The sequence below is a fragment of the Vulpes lagopus genome, chromosome 7, assembly GCF_018345385.1.
Source record: "Vulpes lagopus strain Blue_001 chromosome 7, ASM1834538v1, whole genome shotgun sequence".
NCBI classification, from domain to species: Eukaryota; Metazoa; Chordata; class Mammalia; order Carnivora; family Canidae; genus Vulpes; species Vulpes lagopus.
This window is the reverse complement of record NC_054830.1, coordinates 96,636,398-96,656,907: the sequence shown is the minus strand read 5'-3', so window position 1 is coordinate 96,656,907 and position 20,510 is coordinate 96,636,398. Positions and strand designations below refer to the sequence as shown.

Here is a 20,510-nt window from a genome sequence, read left to right as displayed (position 1 = left end):
TTTTTCTTCCAAACAGTGTACTTCTTAGAAAACAATCACTCAGTTTAGCTGCTAAGCAACTTTTTTGTGCTCCTAAAATAATGTGTTCTTTTCATCATATATTTCTGCTGTAACTTGGTTTATGGCTCTCTGTCATAGGATTCAAATAACTTACAGGATTTTGTATCGTTATTAGTAGAAATAGAAAATATGTGACTAGAATGTTTTATTTATATAAAGTAAATATTTAATATTTACTCTGCTTGAGTAATTTAAACATGAATTTGATATAATATTGTAGCATACTAAGGAAGACTATGTGCTACAAACTAGTTCTTTATAAAAATTCTTTTAAATCTAGTATATCACTGAATACTCAAAGGTGAAATCTTATTAAACCTTTGTTACATTCCAGCTGAAGATGCAAATGAACTGTTGTAATATAGCCAGAGTGATCTTGTGCATTTATTTTTATTTGGTAGTTATGGTTTGTATCTATGATCTCTGAGACCAAGGTTGGAGAATGCCGCTCTAGGTTGGGAATCCCGCAGTGGCTTCCCATAGCTTTCTATGACAATAGTTGGCAAGTACTCAGTCATAGAACAATTCTTTGAACATAATCTTATACAAAAAGCTCATTGAAAACATTAAAACACAGTCTGGTTGAAAGAAGGAAGGGAATTGGGAGTCCATTAATTCAATTGTTGCCCCAACTTATCTTGATGCACCCTTGTGGAATACTGTATAAAAATCATTTGCAAGATTAAATGTCTAGTTTTCTGACGACACCTGGCCTACACGTACCTGTCTAGTCTTCTCCTGCCATTCTCAATGGCATCCTTCAGCCATGCCTTCCCTCTTGTATTTCTCAGAACATGCTGTTTTATTCTGCTAAGAATGATCTTCATAACATTGAACACTCAGCTTGAAAAACAACTGCTTTCTAAGTCTCTTTTCATCTTTCTAGATAGGAAATCATTTCCAAGAAAAGTATATTCTTTGTTTTTATGTATTTATTTAGTTATATCTCACCCTGCCTGGTTTTGAACTCTGGCTCTGTGTAATCTTGGGCAAGTTACTTGAACTCTGTGCCTCAGTTATCCTTATATGTTAAGTGGGAATAATTGGGTTAATAAGATTAGTACTCTGGAAGTGTCAGCTATTATTATTACCATTATTATTATTGACTTTGGCATGAATAGGCATGATTACAAATAGATACAGTAGAGTCACATCCTATGTTGAGATTAGGTTTTAGGATCAGCATATAAGGCAAAAATCCTATACAATCAAATGTGTCTTTTTTCTTTAGGGAAATCTAATGGAATATTTGAAGTTATTAGTGGAAAAAGGATTAAGCCATTTTGTTTATTTTCATCCCTTCCAGTCTACCCAATTCAATAAACTGCTCCTATTTATTTTTATTCCTTTAAAAAGTCCCTTCCGGAGTGGCCAAATTAGAGGTGACATATTATACATAAATCCAGAATAGCCAGGTTTTCCTCTATGTTGGGATATGTTGCCATTTCTTCAGTTGCGCACCAAACGAGGTTGGTGTACATTCAGGGGCCAAGTGGAATGAAAGTACATTTTCTGTATTGGAGACTCACTCTCACTTTTACCTCCTTATTAGAGTATTTGCAGTATCAGAGACATGTGAAGGCAGCCAGGTGAAACAGCAGGTTTAGTTGTAGTTGCCATTTGCTTTGTCTGTGTCACCTGTTCCACGCTGGCTGTAGACAAATGTTTATGACTTGGAGTGGCATCAGAAGTACTCGATTTGAATTGTTGCTCTCTCTTTCAATTCCTTTCCCTTTCCTCATCTCCTCTCCCTTATGCCTTACAGGGTAAGTGTTATGGGATTCTTTTAAGTCAAATGCATTTCTACTCTCATATCTTTGATTAACAAATAGCGATACTAATGACTAATTCTTCTGTTACTATAATATTATAATACAATCTGTATGGTGTCAGTTCTTTAAGTTCTTTAGATTAAATTAGGCACGTAGATGACTTTCTACACAGTAGCTAAGATCTTTTTTACCAGGTCAGTTTGGCTACAAGTGTTGATATTATAGAGCTTGATATATGTTGTGATAGTGTGGAGATCCTGTAATAAATCTTTAAGAAGTTGAGGTTATCCTGGGCAGCCAAATCTCAAGATCTGCAGGGAAAGTTCAGTGCTATTGTTGCTAACACATAAAGGAAAGAGAGAACTCCAGTGCTTTTCAAGGTTGAAGAAAAGCAGTGTCCTAATGAGATCTGGAAATGTATAAAATTCTGTACTTTAATGGTGTGCTATATAATTCATCCTTACTTTACAAATATTTATTTCTTAATTTCATTAGTACATTTAATAAGTGATGATAGTGATCTTGTTTCACACAGGGGCCTGGAATTGTGCATGCTTTGATTTTTGACGTTGAAAGTGTGCTGTTACATAATACCAAAGCCCTTATTGCAACTTATTTCAGTATAAATAGAAAGCAGCTATTTAAATACATTGAAATACGTTACCTTACTTGAGAAATAGGTGAAATATTGATTTTACATTTCCATAAGGATTTCCCAGTTAGGATTTTATGGAAATACTGGAAAGATGGTTATTAATATCATTGTAGTGCAAGATAAAGAATAAGGATTTAGAGTGCTATGATTTGGGCTCACATTTTGGCATTAACTCATTCAGCAATTACATGACCTTGGGAACATTACTTAACTTCTCTGATTCTTAGTTTTCTGCGTGTAAAGTAGGAATGATAATGTGAACTATCTTGCTGGACTGTGAAGAATCAAATGAGTTAATGTAACGATGAGACGTTTATATGATGACAATCAAATGGTTCAGTTCTCATTCAAGCTATTTTTCCCATCAGGATTTGGGGAAAATAAGTTATAATTGCAAACATTTATTGAATGACAGGCATTGTTCAAGAACAGGCCTACCGCCTTCATAGAACGGTAGAACGCTCTAGATAGTGCATGTTAGTGAAGGTGTTGTGTTTAGAACTCTCCCCCTCCTGAATGATTATACTTCTCAAATTAAGATAGAAATCAGTGGTATAATACTTAATGAATGAAAATTCATCTGATGAATAAACTTTTAACAAAAAATTTGGACTTTGTTTTATTTACATTTATGTCTAAAAGAACCTAAGTTTATTTTTCTAATTTAAATTTGACCTTCAGATTATCTTAAATTGATTTTTACTCAGCTGATATTTGATATACTTTTATTAATATTATTTCATATATAGCATATTCAAGACAGTCATTTAAATTCTGTAGCACAATGAAAATACTAATGTGAGGGTATTTTAATTATGACATAGGATTACTTAACCTGTTATTCAATTATATCACAAAAAGAATTCTTAAAATTGAAAAATTCTTCCAACAATAATTTCTTTTTATTTAAATGTCAGCAACCCAACTATATGAAGCCCTTTATAAATTATTCATATTTTTTTCAAATTCTTCTTAGTAGTTTTAGATAATTCTCAAGTGATGTGTAAAGAGCATTTAATCCTAAATGATATTTCTCTACAACCTAATTCACAGCTTGACTCATTAAATTTTGCCAGGGAATTCAACAACTTTCTGGACCTTCACATAGCTAAGACCTTCACACACATCATGTGTGTGAAGTTTTTGGGACTTGCTAGGGGTGGCTGATAAGGTCCAACAGAAGAACTTATGTTCTTAGGGATTCACTCAGGGAACTTAGAGGCCACCTAAGAGCTGATTCTGTTACAGCAGCAGCATCATGGTGGTTGTCACCTGCAGCCTGTCTCTGTTTCATAAGGCTTGTAGTGCAGCTAAATGCAGCTTATTTTTTACTCAGTGAAAATATTACTGCCATATTACTGCTTACATGCCATGTGTCACAGTAAATCTAGCTAACCACTTGTCTATTCTGTACTTTCTGAGTGTATTTTCCAGTTGAGAGGGCTCTCGTGATTCTCTTTATCATCCTCCTTTTTTTGTCATTTGAAATGTGTTTTAACTATTTCTCTCCCACTTCACCTTATTATTACCTAACACTTTTAGTCTACCAGAGTTTTGTAGTATATATGTAAGGTTTAGGACAAATAGCATTCAATATACTTTGAGCACTTGTGTGAGGTTCTTTTCTTTCCATTAGATTTTACTATTGATCACTTTCAGTTAGTTTACTGGGGAGGATTAACTTTTTGCTTTTATTTTGATGGAATATAAGAGGACATTTACCAAGGAATATATGAGAATATGGTACTAGTAACCATAAACTATTATACAACAAAAATCTTACAGCAGACTTTGAAATTTTAAAGGTGAATTTTCATTGCTTATTTGCTCCATTTTTTGATAATCATTTACCATATGGCCTATTTATAAAAGTAACTTATTTTATATTTGGTTTGTTAATTTCCTTTTATCTTTTTCAAGTGTGATAGAAACAATTATTTTAAAAAATTATATATGTTTACCATAAATGGTGATACAGGGATAATATAGAAACTCATATGTTGCTACATATAGGTGGGGATTTAAAGAAAACTGTAATGACACTACATGGGGAAGTATAAGTATTGCATTAATTATGCATTTTAAATATATGTAGTCTTTGGTTTATAGGACACTTTAACATCTGTTTTCTTTCTAGATATATGAGTTGTAACTAGAGTGTTATTTATTCAACCCCCAAAGTGGGTGAGGTAGTTTATCTTTGCTGTAGCTTATAAATATGTCACTTACTTTCTATGTAGCATTTTTATTGGAAAATAATAAAAGTGTTCCTAAGGAAGATAACTTAAAATTGCAGAACTTTTAATTCAAACTATTCATCTAAAGTAGAGAATACTAAGAACAGAAATTTATCCGTATATTAATTTTGCCACATACCAGCATCTTTTACTATCGTGTACTTATTGTAAATTGTCTAATTGCTTATCTCACAGACATTCATGCTTTATTGTAAAATACAGTATTCTTTAGTTTCAGCCCTAACTTGTGTGCACTGTTGTAAGCTTGATGGTTGTATCATTTTAACTTTATACTTTCTGTGGCAGCCAGCCTGGTGTGGTCGACCCAGCAGCTACACAGTTCTTGATTTATAGAATTTTCTCTTTGTCACATTATTAGAGTAGGGCTGAAGACAGCGTTGTTTCCTTTTGCAACATTAGTTTTAGTGCCCTGAGATGTTCCCAATTTATCACAATCTAGGACTGTTTATTCAAAAGTTAGAATCAGACGCAGTAAAGTTTAGAAAAATATGTCATAGATGTTTTTTTCCCCTGACCTAGGAAATGTAGCTTCATTCTTTATAACACTTATGTTGTTGTCTTGCCTTTCATTTTGTATGACTAACTTTTATACCAAATTGAATAAGCCATTAGCTTTTAGTCCGTAAGAATGTGGATCTGTAGATATTTCCCATTAGACAAAAGAAAATCTATAAAAGCGGTATCTCCTGGGGCTTAGTCTTCCTCGCTGGCCTAATGGTCTAAAGCACTGCTACACTGTACCCTTATGAGAAAGAACTATGTGGGATGATTCCCTTAACATCCAGAAATATTAACTGGAGAGTTATGCACATCCTTTCAGATAACTTTAGCTTTTGTTCTAGACCACAGTTATTAATCAGATATTCTGATTCAGGGAATTCATGTTATAAATTTTATATTTTGAAACTGCTACTGAACTAAATGACAAACTTTGTATATGTTCTGTAGTTTAAAATTCGAGTTTGCTGAAACAGGAGATAACATATTTAGGTCGCCATGTTGTTTTGATAGATTTTTTTTTTTTTTTAAAGAACTTCTCCTCAAAAAAGATCTCTACTGATGATGTTTGCACAACTCTGTGGATATACTAAAACCCACTGAAGTGTACGTTTTAAAAAGGTGAATATGTGGTAGGTGAATTATATCTCCACAAAGCTGTTATTAAAAAAATTTCCGCTGCTCAAAATATTTCATAGGTGCAAACTAATAGAATTTTAATTTATATTCACAATTTAAAAAGTGCTAGCTTTAATAAACATTTAAAGCTTTATAAATATGAAATCATGTGTGAATTAAAAAATAACTTGTGTTCTTAATGAATAGTAATGCATGTTTATTATGGGAACTTCAGAAACTACAAGGAAGAAAAAAGACATTTGAAAAAGTGTGTAGGTCTTTTAATATTCGCATCTACTATATATTCTATCCCTAAGCTTTCCCTATATTTTACTACTTTCTTGCCAGCTTTCATTAGCAATAAATAGCTTTTCATGACCACCTTAGGAAAACAACCAGATGTAAAAACATCTTCTTATAAGTAGTTTAATGAAACCATTGCCTCCCAACCTCTACCCCCCTGGACTACGAGAGGTGTAAATGGAGGTGAGCAATAATACCGTTATCCAGAGAAATACAATACATATATTGCAGAATAGCTTTGGATATACAGTCAATTTGGGATTTTGTTGTAAAAATTTGCTTTAAAGCATTTTGGTTTTAAGGTGAAAACTCAATCTTTGGCAGAATTGTGGCATCAATTCTTATATAGGCAGAATATTATTCTGTCTTTTTAGAAACTCTTGTTATCATATTTAGCATTAGCTTTCTAACAGCTAAAATTGTTCACAACATAGTTTAAAGATAAATGCAGTATCAGGCTTTGAATTTTTTTTTTTTGTAAATATTAAGACCTGAGTACAAAATGAGGGCTGTACTGTGGATTAAGTGAAATATCTCAAGGCTGTGCTGTTCTGATAACTGAACCTGAAGTGACCTTTCTCAGACACAATTACAGAGCTGTATGTTTTTCCTTTAATTTCATCAGGGGTTTAATTAGTATACAAATAAAACTTCCCTTATCTTCCTTTCTACCTAATTGGCTTGTCTTCGCTTATATATGAAGTATGTGAAAGTGGGCTGTAATTAGGGTGACCGTGTTAACCTTTTTTCCTCAAATGTACTGTTGCCTAAAGGCCTCAAGGCCTAAAAACAGTGCTTTGGATTATTGCTTTGCAATCACTATGGCTGTCCCATAGGTTTTCTCATGAGCAGAAGGGCTTTGGGTGCTGCAGGTTCCCACTGCTTAACAGGATCTTCATTCTTCTCCCCACTAAATGTTTATTGATTATCTCGCTGTTCCAGGCTCAGCCTCCAACAACTTAATATCAGGTGACAGTCAGGAGAGTTCTCCAAGTAATTAGAGTTGAGCATTGGGGGAACAATTAGGAGCAGAGTTATTAAACTTGATTTATCCTATTCTCTCCTGAACAGTTTCTTGGATATCAGAACATCACACTTCCACAATCTACCCTGGTTGAGAAATTAGTGGCTAACCTGCTGCTTATCATTGTTGCCTTGCTGCCTAGAGGCACACCCTCTTGGTTTCAGTCATTCAGTTGGAAATATTAGAGTCCATAAAGTTTATCATGGGTTTTAATTAGATAAACCTGAACAGGAGAAAAGAAACGCTGAACTTAAAGTTTTATATAAATATATAATATATGCTATATATTATATATGGATAGGTACATATGTATATACATTATATATACACACATATAAATATGTTTTTCTTTCTTTGAAGCTCGTGAGGTGTTGAGGTTTTTAAAGATTTCTACTTTTGTCATCAAAAACAGAAAGGGTGAATATTAGGGAAAAGATATAATATTGACCCATTTTTTATGTCTTGGTGTTTTATGTATATGTTTGGGACCCACTGATGTAGATAGATTCCATTGTAATGTACTCAGCTCTTTAAAACGGAAATCCTGTGTCTGTAAGTTCTGTAACCATGATTACTGTCTCTTCACTTTCACATTAAGGAAGTATGACCTATACCGCTTTGTTTACACCATTCTTTTGTTCATTTTCTGCAATTTCAGTCTTACAGAGAGCTACACCCAGCTATTCTGAAATAAGGCAAGCTTTAGGAGATGTTGGTGGGTCCCTGCCATTGCCCCTGAGACATGAAAATGAAAGCCAGGAGAAAACAAGATGTGGATATATTGTGAAAATTCGAATTCTATTAGCTATATGGTCTTTGAAAGGATGTACATGGGATTGCTGAGAAGTCAGGTGTGGTTTTATGATGATGCCAGAGTCATGGGTTTCTCTGACTGGACCAGTGAGCTTCACCCAGGACAAGGCTGGAGAAAAAACTGTGTACCTCACACAAATAGCCACCGCTAGTTGTGAGAGTTAGTGAGCAAGAGAATTTCAATGGATGGCACAAATCCATTATTTCTGTTGGAAAAAGAATTCGAACTTTATGCATACCTGGTAGTGAATCATTAGTTTTATCTTCATATCTGAAAAATAGCATTTTTTATTAACTGAAAGATGTCAGAAATCCTGGCTTTAAAAGGACTCAAATGGATTTTACCTTTTTAAATCAAGAAACCTCAGGATACTTCAATGCCTTTAAATATCTTAACAGTGGCACAAAATACCTAGGTTTGCATGGCCTTTAAAAATCTGTTCTTCATTGTATTTCTAAAGTTGGTTTGAATCAGTGACTATTCTATGGCAGAATATTCTTGATCATTTGTTAATACTAAAGATTAAAATATTATACCTAATAAGTAATCACAGTTTGCTTATTTTTAATTTTTTAAACTGTGGTTGTCTGGAAGCAGCTTGACTGAAAAGTGAAAATACTGCATTTAAAAACTTTTAACAGGGACGCCTGGATGGCTCAGCGGTTTAGCACCTGCCTTTGGCCCAGGGAGTGATCCTGGAGTCCTAGGATCGAATCCCATGTCGGGCTCCCTGCATGGAGCCTGCTTCTCCCTCTGCCTGTGTATCTGCCTCTCTCTTCTCTGTGTCTCTCATGAATAAATAAATAAAATCTTAAAAAAAAACTTTTAACATTTTAAAATACCTGATTTGACTGATGATTGCTTTCAATGTACTAGCATTTAGAGAGTGAGTTACTTTTTTTAGCTCCATGCAGGCAGCTTGCGTTTTCTGTACTACCTATTGTGAATGCATTAAGAGAATACTGCAGAAAGAATTTTAAACATGAAATTATAGCATCTTTAAACATGAAAATTTAAATATGAAATTATATTACAGCATTATTTATTGGACATTTGAAACATAGTTGTAGATATTAATGTGTGGCTAAACTCTGAGAAAGAAGGAAAAAATATGTGTGTGTGTGAACCAATTGCTCACTGTATAACAAATTTAGTTGAGAAACCAACAAGCTCATATTCTAGAAATTTCATAGGCAAGAGAACAAACAGATTTTTAGTGCTAAGGGATCCTGTGATCCCTGTGTTATTTTAAATGAAGTCTAGAAAATACTCCTTTAAAATGTGAGGTCTGATTCTAAAGCCCTAAAGTTCCAAAATAGAGTTTTGTACTCGCGTCTTAAAATTTTTGTGCTAAGGGACTGTCTCAGAGAAAGCAAACAGCAAACTATCAATCAACAGATTTTATACTTCTGGGAGTAGAAAAATATTTATGGAACATAAATAATTCTGAATGCAAGTATTATCTGTAACTTCCCCTGTTAGATGAAAGGTGTTAATTACATTTATGTTGCTGTCTTTGCCATGAGAGTTATTTAAGGGAAAGTGGGTGAGTTTTGCTAGGGAGCCCAGTTTGTTCACTGAGATTCTATAGCAGTCTGCTTTGGATCTCTTTATAAATAAAGTCGTGGTACTTTTCAGTCTTGGGTTCCTTATTCTCTTGTAGGTGTCCTAATGCGCCCTCTCCTCACTCACACACCCACTTTGGGCATATGCTGCTTTTTGTTTTGGATAGATTTGAAATTTCATGTGCTTTCTCCCCTGAAAATCTTTACTTCTTCATCATTAAAAGATAAGGTAGCTTGAGGTTTTTGTAATCAGATGTGGGTTTTTTTGTAAGAATAAAGTATATTTGCCTTCCAGTATTTTAAAAAATAAAATACAGTTGTATTTTGTAGCTAAACATTTTTCAAAATCTTCTCAGAGCTATCATTTCTAATTAGTTAAGTATGTAAAATTTTTGCAGAAAATTTGTTAAACCTTGATGTGTAATGACCCAGGCGTGCTTCCCAGTCGGTCTGTATCCTTCTTTGTCTAATAGCCTATGGCATAAATTGAAGTTAATTATCAGGGCTGACAAGTAACTCTGTTTTCTGTCTGCTTGCAGAGTCTCTCCGAGGCAAAGATGGAGCTGAGAAGAAAAGATCAATCTCTGCGTCAGCTCAATAGACATCTCACCCAGCTGGAGCAGGACAAGCGTCGGCTGGAAGAGAACATCCATGATGCAGAGAGTGCCCTCCGCATGGCAGCCAAGTGAGCACTTGGACCTTGGGGAGATCACTTAAAACAGACAAAAGATCAATTCTTACTTTCATGCTCCGGGTTTTAGCCCTGGATAATACAGTGTTAGAAAACAAAAGTACAGCTGTCTCTCTTTGAAATTCTCTGATATATCTTCAAAAAAGAAAACTCTTAACTCAACATGCTAAATGTATATTTTATTGGGAAACCTCGGAAAAGTATTAAGTTTCTCTAGAACCTCGAATTATGTGTATTTTGGGCTCTGTTGTAGTGTTACATGTTTGAAACCATGATTACATTAACATGAAATGGAATACTCTTTAAAAGTTTTTCATAGTTCCTTCCAGCACATGTGCCTCCTTCCCTTCTGCCCCATTGCCCCCCAAATTTTGCTCTGCATATAGTAGACTAATATTGTAAGTAATCTTTCCACAAAAAAATGCTAGCATATAATCAACATCTTTTTCAGTGTAATACATATTGATCATGGAAAATTCATTTAATTTTTCAGCTTCATATTCTAATATGTTCGATAGAAAAAAATATAGTTTTCAGAGTGGGCAGCTATGTAAATATGATGAGAGTGTTTTTCCTTTTACCAAGTAATCAAATTGACATATACTGTGAAGTTCAAATTGAACAGTTCTCATGGGTATTTTTATTTGTTCCTCACATCAAATTTCATGGAATACTTTAAGACAGTCCTTTGTACAACAGCATGGCTTAAAGGAAATCTATTTATGGATTAAAGAAGCATCTAATTTTAATAAACTCTTGGTGTTTTCTGAATTTGGAATTCTAGATTCCTATAATTGCAAATTTATATATATAAATATATATATAGCAATTATATAAATATATATGTATATAAACATATATAGATAGACTATAAATTAAAATATTTTTTGAGACAAACTCTTGTTAAACATCAAATACTGTGAAGAATGAATGTAGTCTATAAACTAAATCACAGAACAGGGGATCTTCCATCTAGGATATCTACAGTTTTGCCACTGGACTTGGGAAATTGCTCACACATAATGGAAAAATGAGTTTACACTAGGCCAAAATATTGGCAGGTTTGAATACCTACTAGTAGTTTTCTGGAAAATCGTGAACTCTGTAATGTTGTACCACCATGGTAGATATATCTGATTGTCATTTTTGAAAAATATGAATTTGGCTCAATCAGCTTTTTGTTGTCATTGTTCAGTCTTTTTCCTTATGGCAAATGGAAAGCTTAGTGTAGCTCTAGTGCATCTTTGCAGCTCTGAAAATTCTGAGATTAATGGAAACAAGATTATAAAGTCTTCAGGTTCATATTGTATCTTCAAAACATTGCTACTAATTCAGGAATCTTTCATGTCTATGATCTGTGACCATGGACACATATCCTTATAACATGAAATAAAGTTAATTTGAAATTTGGGGAGCTAATACATTATTTACAATTTTCAATCTATAATTTACCATTAAGTTTTTGTCTTTAGTATTTTCATCAAACTTTAAAATTTTTTTTTTTTAATTTTTTATTTATTTATGATAGTCACAGAGAGAGAGAGAGAGGCAGAGACACAGGTGGAGGGAGAAGCAGGCTCCATGCACCGGGAGCCTGATGTGGGATTCGATCCCGGGTCTCCAGGATCGCGCCCTGGGCCAAAGGCAGGCGCCAAACCGCTGCGCCACCCAGGGATCCCTAAGTTTTAAATTTTTTTTTTAAATTTTTTATTTATTTAAGTATTTTCATCAAACTTTTAACTTAGTTTTATTTTTATCGAAGTATAGTTGGCACATACTTACATACATATATTAGCTTCACGTATATAACTTAGTGATTCAGCGTTTGTATACATTAAGAAATGATCACCAGGATAAAACTAGCTACCATCTGTCTCCATTCAAAATTGTTTCAATGTTAACTATATTCTCTTTGCTGTACATCCAGACTTATTTCATTATTAAGGCCAAATTCAGTCTACAAGACAGATAGAAGAAACTAGTAACTTTGCCTGTTTCTAGTCAAGGTCATGGAGGATTTTCGTGCAATTATACACAAAGAGCCTATGTAGAAAGGAAAATATTATTTTGCATAGTATGGCCATTCAAAATATATCTCCACCATTAAGATTTTTAAAATCTCTTTCATTAGAAACCAAAAGAAAAAAGTTCAGGTTTTCTAGCACATTTTAAACCATTAACGTAATCATTGCTTCTTTTTTCTTTCTTTTTCATTTTTAAAAAAATTTCTATTATTTATTTTTATCTCTCTAATTTTTTAAATCTTTGGAGATACCCTTAAGATTTTTCCCCATCTAAATTATGGCAGGCAATATAACTAATGATAAGAGTTTAATGCAGAAATACACTAGTGGATATAGTTAGATTTTACACTTTTAGAAGGAGTACAATAATAATGAACCCTTATTTTTTAATAATAGTTACTTATACTAAAATGTGTAACAGTTGTAAGGATTGGGTTTTACTAATACCTAAATTTAATTTTTTTTCTAGAGACAAAGAATGTGTTGCTAATCATATGAGAACAGTAGAAAATATGCTTCATAAGGTACTATAATTTTTCTTCAATATCATTCAACTTGTGTTATCACATTTTCCTAGTCATTAGTTTTGTTAACTGCATGATACTTTAATTCATTTTGTAACTTTCTTAAAAGTAAATTAATAAAAGTTCCTTCCAGATGACTAAAAATTTGTATTATACAATGCTATATTACATAACTTTCTTCTGAATTCACATTATGTATTTCATAAAACTATAAAAATAGTGGTTTCTCCAAACTGGTATAATTGCACTTGAGTTATTTGTGGTCTTTGCTGACTGAACCAGAGGTCATTATTATTCTTGCATGTCTCATAATGATAAAATGTTTGACCACACTGTCTAACCTCTCACCACTCTCAAACCTACTATCCTATATATATGTATATAGAGGAGCCATAATGTATTACATTTGGCAGTATTTTTCGAGTTGTAATTTACCTTCTTATAAGAATGTGTTCTTGAACTAGAAATTGAATATATTTAATAATATCTTATTATTTTCAAACTTGATTACTTCTGATGATAAGTTAACATTTAATTTGTAGTGATGAGTAGCATTTAAGGATGTTATAGTACTAAAAACTTAGAATCATATTTACAATAATTTTGGGACTCAACATTTATTTTATAACATAATTTTGGAAATAACTTAAAAATACCCACAAAATGAACCCTTTTAAGGAGATTTTAAATAAACATTAGCAAACTAGTATTTAATACACTTTAACATTTTAGAAACACTAGGCATCTGTATTATTTTAGATATTGAAAGTGACTATCATCATTTCATATCACCAAAAACACTTCCAAAAAAAAATCTAATATTCTGAATGTTATGTTTTAAAGTAGTATTGTTTGAAATTGATTTCTCCCCATCCCCACTTATAAAAGTTAGTCAGTGTAGTTTAAACATAGTCACATCAAATCCATATATGTTAGAAACCTGAAATTTGGTTTGTAGAAAAAGAGACATCTTTGGTTAGGTTTTCTTAATACTTGGTGAGACCCTTGGTAGGAGAAATCAGTTATGTTGTATATATGGTACATCTTTTTATACAGTTAATGTTGCCTTGCAATCCAATTGTTCATTTTCCCAGCTATAGGAAAAAGTGTTCGGTGGCAGCTACCTTGAGGGAGGCACTTTGACATCAGTTAAAAACTATCACAAGCGGAATACAGATGTTGTACCTTATCCTTTCATTATGAGAATGGCAAAATAGGTACTTTAAGTATAATCAAGACTCACTGCAGTAGGACAATTGTAACTGTATAGTTTTTCAGGTGCAGTTCATCTTTCGATTTTTGAGTCATAGGGAAAGAAAGATGTCTTTAGAATTGGCCTAGAGCCACTGTGGATTTACTTTTGGTTTATGGCTTTTTTTCCCCTTCAGATTTAGTGGCTAATTATTTTGATTACTATTTCTGGAAATTTCTATTTACGTAGTGGTTTCAAAATTATCAATTATTTTTCAAGCTTGAAGTGAAAATTTAGGAAAGCCTAGTTGATTGTTGGGCTAATTCTCTTTTCTGTGAAGTTTGGATGAGAAAGAGTGGGTGCTAAAAAGAAAGTGGCCCAGAGAGTCGCTCTGAGTTCTCAGGAAGGTGCTGTCTGCTGGTCCTTATGCCAGCTTTTGCAGGTTTGTTTTTCCTGGCCCCTTAGACTGTCCAGAGGAGGCATTTTGCCATTTTGAAGAAACTGGGCATAGTACAGAAGGAGGTTGTAGGATCTTTCATGGCCAAAATGGTTGTGGTTGCATCCAAACTCTTCAGTACAGTTTATTATACATAGCCAAATAGTATAGCTACTTATATATCTTAAACATATGTTTTCAAGTTTTGTACCAGTTATTCTAGAATAAAATGAACTTTTACCTGCTGAATTGAATTTTAAAACTAACTTCTGACACAATAATCAAATAGAAGTTTTCATGAAGGTACTGTTTTTTTCTTTTTATGATTTATTTATTTACTTTAGAGAGAGCAAGAGAGAGATTGTGATGGTGAGGGGAAGAGGGAGAGTGAAAGAGAATCTTAAGCAGACTCCACCCTGAGTGTGGAACCCAATGAGAGGCTCAGTCTCACAACCCCGAGATTATGATCTGAGCTGAAACCAGCAGTTGGACACTTAACCAATTGTGTCACCCAGGGGCCCCTAATCATTATTTCTTTTCTTGAATTTTAAAGAACTTAAACAATTGAAGAACTTAAATGTTTGTTTTTTGGAAAAACAATTACATTTCATTGATAGTTGTTAATTTTTAAAAATTTGAAAAATTGTCACAGTGTTACATTAGTTTCAGGTGTACAACCTAGTGATTTGAGAAGTCTATATGTAATTCAGTGGTCACCACAAGTGTAGCTACCACCTATCACCATATAATGCTATTACGATATTATTGACTATATTCCCTATGCCTTTTATTCCTGTGACTTATTCATTCCATATCTGGAAGACTGTATTTCCCACTCCCCTTCATCTCTCACCACTTTTATTCAACATAATACTAGAACTCATAGCTGCAGCAATCAGGCATGAAAAATAGAGGCATCCATATTGGTTGAAATTAAAAGAGAAGTTAAACTATCACTGTTATTAGCAAATGGCATGATATTATACATAGAAAATCCTAAAAACATCATAAAAAACTACTAGAGAAAAAATTCAGCCAGGGGGGAGGGGCAAGATGGCGGAGGAGTAGGGTCCCCAGGTCACCTATCCGCAGCAAATTACCTAGAAAACCATCCAATCATCCTGAAAACCTACGAATTCGGCCTGAGATTTAAAGAGAGACCAGCTGGAACGCTACAGGGAGAAGAGTTCGCGCTTCTATCAAGGTAGGAAGACGGGGAAAAAGAAATAAAGACACAAAAGGCCTCCAAGGGGGAGGGGCCCGCGAGGAGCCGGGCTGAGGCCGGGGCGAGTGTCCCCAGGACAGGAGAGCCCCGTCCCGGAGGAGCAGGAGCTGCACCGACCTTCCCCGCGGAAAGGCCTCCCGGGGAATTGGAGCAGGATCCCCAGAAAGGCGGGGATGCCCTCGGGCTCCCTGGGACAGTAACAGAGGAACTGCGCCCCGGAGAGTGCGCCGAGCTCCCTAAGGGCTGCAGCGCTCGGCGGGACCCGGAGCAGCTCGGAGGGGCTCGGGCGGCGGCTCCGCGGAGGGGGCTGCGCGGCTCCGGGAACAGCTCGGAGGGGCTCGGGCGGCGGCTCCGCGGAGGGGGCTGCGCGGCTCCGGGAACAGCTCAGCGGCGGCGGCTCGGGCGGAGGAAGAAGCTCCGCGCGGAGGGGGCGGCGCGGCTCCGGGAACAGCTCGGAGAGGCTCGGGCGGCGGCTCCGCGGAGGGGGCTGCACCGCCGGGAGCGCGAATCCAACAGCGCAGGCCCCGGAGCACAGGGCGCCGGGACACAGCCCAGGATCCGGCCTCCCCCGGGACAGGCAGAGGCCGGGAGGGCCCAGGACAGCAAGGACGCTCCTGCCTGGAACTGAGCAGATCAGCGGCCCCGCCCCGGAGCCCCCAGGCCCTGCAGAAGGAGAGCCCCGGAGCTACTGCGGGGGCTGGATCCAGGGTCCCAGAGCTGCCCCCGCCACTGTGGCTTCCTCCCGGGGCCTCACGGGGTCAACAACCCCCACCGAGCCCTGCACCAGGCAGGGGCAGAGCAGCTCCCCCAAGTGCCAACACCTGAGAATCAGCACAGCAGGCCCCTCCCCCAGAAGACCAGCGAGACGGACCAGTTCCAAGGGAAGTCAAGGGACTTAAACTACACAGAATCGGAAGATACTCCCCCGTGGTTTTTTTTTTGTTTTTTGTTTTTTTGTTTTTGTTTTTGTTTTTTTTGTTTTTTGTTTTTTTTTGTTTTGTTTTGTGCTTTTTTTTCTCTCTTTCTTCTTGATTTCTGATTGCTTCCCCCACCCCCCCTTTTTTCTTTTTTCTCCTTTCTTTCTTTTTCTTCTCTTTTTCCCCTATTTTTTTCTTCTTTCTCTTTTTTCTTTTTCTCTTTTCTTTCCTTCTCTCTCTTTTTCTCCTTTTCTCAATACAACTTGTTTTTGGCCACTCTGCACTGAGCAAAATGACTAGAAGGAAAACCCCTCAAAAAAAAGAATCAGAAACAGCCCACTCTCCCACAGAGTTACAAAATATGGATTACAATTCAATGTCAGAAAGCCAATTCAGAAGCACTATTTTACAGCTACTGGTGGCTCTAGAAAAAACCATAAAGGACTCAAGAGACTTCATGACTGCAGAATTTAGATCTAATCAGGCAGAAATTAAAAATCAATTAAATGAGATGCAATCCAAGCTAGAAGTCCTAACGACGAGGCTTGACGAGGTGGAAGAACGAGTGAGTGACATAGAAGACAAGTTGATGGCAAAGAGGGAAACTGAGGAAAAAAGAGACAGGCAATTAAAAGACCATGAGGATAGATTAAGGGAAATAAATGATAGCCTGAGGAAGAAAAACCTACGTTTAATTGGGGTTCCCGAGGGCGCGGAAAGGGACAGAGGGCCAGAATATGTATTTGAACAAATCCTAGCTGAAAACTTTCCGAATCTGGGAAGGGAAACAGGCATTCAGATCCAGGAAATAGAGAGATCCCCCCCTAAAATCAACAAAAACCGTTCAACACCTCGACATTTAATAGTGAAGCTTGCAAATTCCAAAGATAAGGAGAAGATCCTTAAAGCAGCAAGAGAAAAAAAGTCCCTGACTTTTATGGGGAGGAATATTAGGGTAACAGCAGACCTCTCCACAGAGACCTGGCAGGCCAGAAAGGGCTGGCAGGATATATTCAGGGTCCTAAATGAAAAGAACATGCAACCAAGAATACTTTACCCCGCAAGGCTTTCATTCAAAATGGAAGGAGAGATAAAGAGCTTCCAAGACAGGCAGGAACTGAAAGAATATGTAACCTCCAAACCAGCTCTGCAAGAAATTTTAAGGGGGACTCTTAAAATTCCCCTTTAAGAAGAAGTTCAGTGGAACAATCCACAAAAACAAGGACTGAATAGATATGATGACACTAAACTCATATCTATCAATAGTAACTCTGAATGTGAACGGGCTTAATGACCCCATCAAAAGGCGCAGGGTTTCAGACTGGATAAAAAAGCAGGACCCATCTATTTGCTGTCTACAAGAGACTCATTTTAGACAGAAGGACACCTACAACCTGAAAATAAAAGGTTGGAGAACCATTTACCATTCAAATGGTCCTCAAAAGAAAGCAGGGGTTGCCATCCTTATATCAGATAAATTAAAATTTACCCCGAAGACTATAGTGAGAGATGAAGAGGGACACTATCTCATACTCAAAGGATCTATCCAACAAGAGGACTTAACAATCCTCAATATATATGCCCCGAATGTGGGAGCTGCCAAATATTTAAACCAATTAATAACCAAACTCAAGAAATACCTTGATAATAATACACTTATACTTGGTGACTTCAATCTAGCTCTTTCTACCCTGGATAGGTCTTCTAAGCACAATATCTCCAAAGAAACGAGAGCTTTAAATGATACACTGGACCAGATGGATTTCACAGATATCTACAGAACTTTACATCCAAACTCAACTGAATACACATTCTTCTCAAGTGCACATGGAACTTTCTCCAGAATAGACCACATACTGGGTCACAAATCGGGTCTGAACCGATACCAAAAGATCGGGATAGTCCCCTGTATATTCTCAGACCATAATGCCTTGAAATTAGAACTTAATCACAACAAGAAATATGGAAGGACCACAAACACGTGGAGGTTAAGGACCATCCTGCTAAAAGATGAAAAGGTCAACCAGGAAATTAAGGAAGAATTAAAAAGATTCATGGAAACTAATGAAAATGAAGATACAACCGTTCAAAATCTTTGGGATGCAGCAAAAGCAGTCCTGAGGGGGAAATACATCGCAATACAAGCATACATTCAAAAACTGGAAAGATCTCAAATTCAAAAGCTCACCTTACACATAAAGGAACTAGAGAAAAAGCAACAAATAGACCCCACCCCCAGCAGAAGAAGAGAGTTAATTAAAATTCGAGCAGAACTCAATGATATCGAGACCAAAAGAACTGTGGAACAGATCAACAGAACCAGGAGTTGGTTCTTTGAAAGAATTAATAAGATAGATAAACCATTAGCCAACCTTATTAAAAAGAAGAGAGAGAAGACTCAAATTAATAAAATCATGAATGAGAAAGGGGACATCACTACCAACACCAAGGAAATACAAACGATTTTAAAAACATATTATGAACAGCTGTATGCCAATAAATTAGGAAATCTAGAAGAAATGGACGCATTCCTGGAAAGCCACAAACTACCAAAACTGGAGCAGGAAGAAATAGAAAACCTGAACAGGCCAATAACCAGGGAGGAAATTGAAGCAGTCATCAAAAACCTCCCAAGACACAAGAGTCCAGGGCCAGATGGCTTCCCAGGGGAATTCTATCAAACGTTTAAAGAAGAAATCATACCTATTCTACTAAAGCTGTTTGGAAAGATAGAAAGAGATGGAGTACTTCCAAATTCGTTCTATGAGGCCAGCATCACCTTAATTCCGAAACCAGACAAAGACCCCACCAAAAAGGAGAATTACAGACCAATATCCCTGATGAACATGGATGCAAAAATTCTCAACAAGATACTAGCCAATAGGATCCAACAACACATTAAGAAAATTATTCACCATGACCAAGTAGGATTTATCCCTGGGACACAAGGCTGGTTCAACACTCGTAAAACCATCAATGTGATTCATCATATCAGCAAGAGAAAAACCAAGAACCATATGATCCTCTCATTAGATGCAGAGAAAGCATTTGACAAAATACAGCATCCATTCCTGATCAAAACCCTTCAGAGTGTTGGGATAGAGGGAACTTTCCTCGACATCTTAAAAGCCATCTACGAAAAGCCCACAGCAAATATCATTCTCAATGGGGAAGCACTGGGAGCCTTTCCCCTAAGATCAGGAACAAGACAGGGATGTCCACTCTCACCACTGCTGTTCAACATAGTTCTGGAAGTCCTCGCCTCAGCAATCAGACAACAAAAAGACATTAAAGGCATTCAAATTGGCAAAGAAGAAGTCAAACTCTCCCTCTTCGCCGATGACATGATACTCTACATAGAAAACCCAAAAGCCTCCACCCCCAGATTGCTAGAACTCATACAGCAATTTGGTAGCGTGGCAGGATACAAAATCAATGCCCAGAAATCAATGGCATTTCTATACACTAACAATGAGACTGAAGAAAGAGAAATTAAGGAGTCAATCCCATTTACAATTGCACCCAAAAGCATAAGATACCTAGGAATAAACCTAACCAAAGAGGTAAAAGATCTATACCCTAAAAACTATAGAACACTTCTGAAAGAAATTGAGGAAGACACAAAGAGATGGAAAAATATTCCATGCTCATGGATTGGCAGAATTAATATTGTAAAAATGTCAATGTTACCCAGGGCAATTTATACGTTTAATGCAATCCCTATCAAAATACCATGGACTTTCTTCAGAGAGTTAGAACAAATTATTTTAAGATTTGTGTGGAATCAGAAAAGACCCCGAATAGCCAGGGGAATTTTAAAAAAGAAAACCTTAGCTGGGGGCATCACAATGCCAGATTTCAGGTTGTATTACAAAGCTGTGGTCATCAAGACAGTGTGGTACTGGCACAAAAACAGACACATAGATCAATGGAA

The 20,510-nt window shown here is 36.2% G+C and overlaps 1 protein-coding gene across 9 annotated transcripts in view; it reads left to right on the top strand.

The window, feature by feature from the left end:
• The window catches only part of CCDC171 (coiled-coil domain containing 171), a 340,332-nt gene that overhangs the window by 204,076 nt on the left and 115,746 nt on the right, over positions 1-20,510 (top strand). For all 9 annotated transcript variants that reach the window (XM_041762317.1, XM_041762318.1, XM_041762320.1 and 6 more), the window contains 2 exons: positions 10,107-10,252; positions 12,752-12,806. In XM_041762317.1, coding sequence (XP_041618251.1) covers positions 10,107-10,252; positions 12,752-12,806 — 201 coding nt within the window. The remainder of the gene's footprint in view (positions 1-10,106; positions 10,253-12,751; positions 12,807-20,510) is intronic.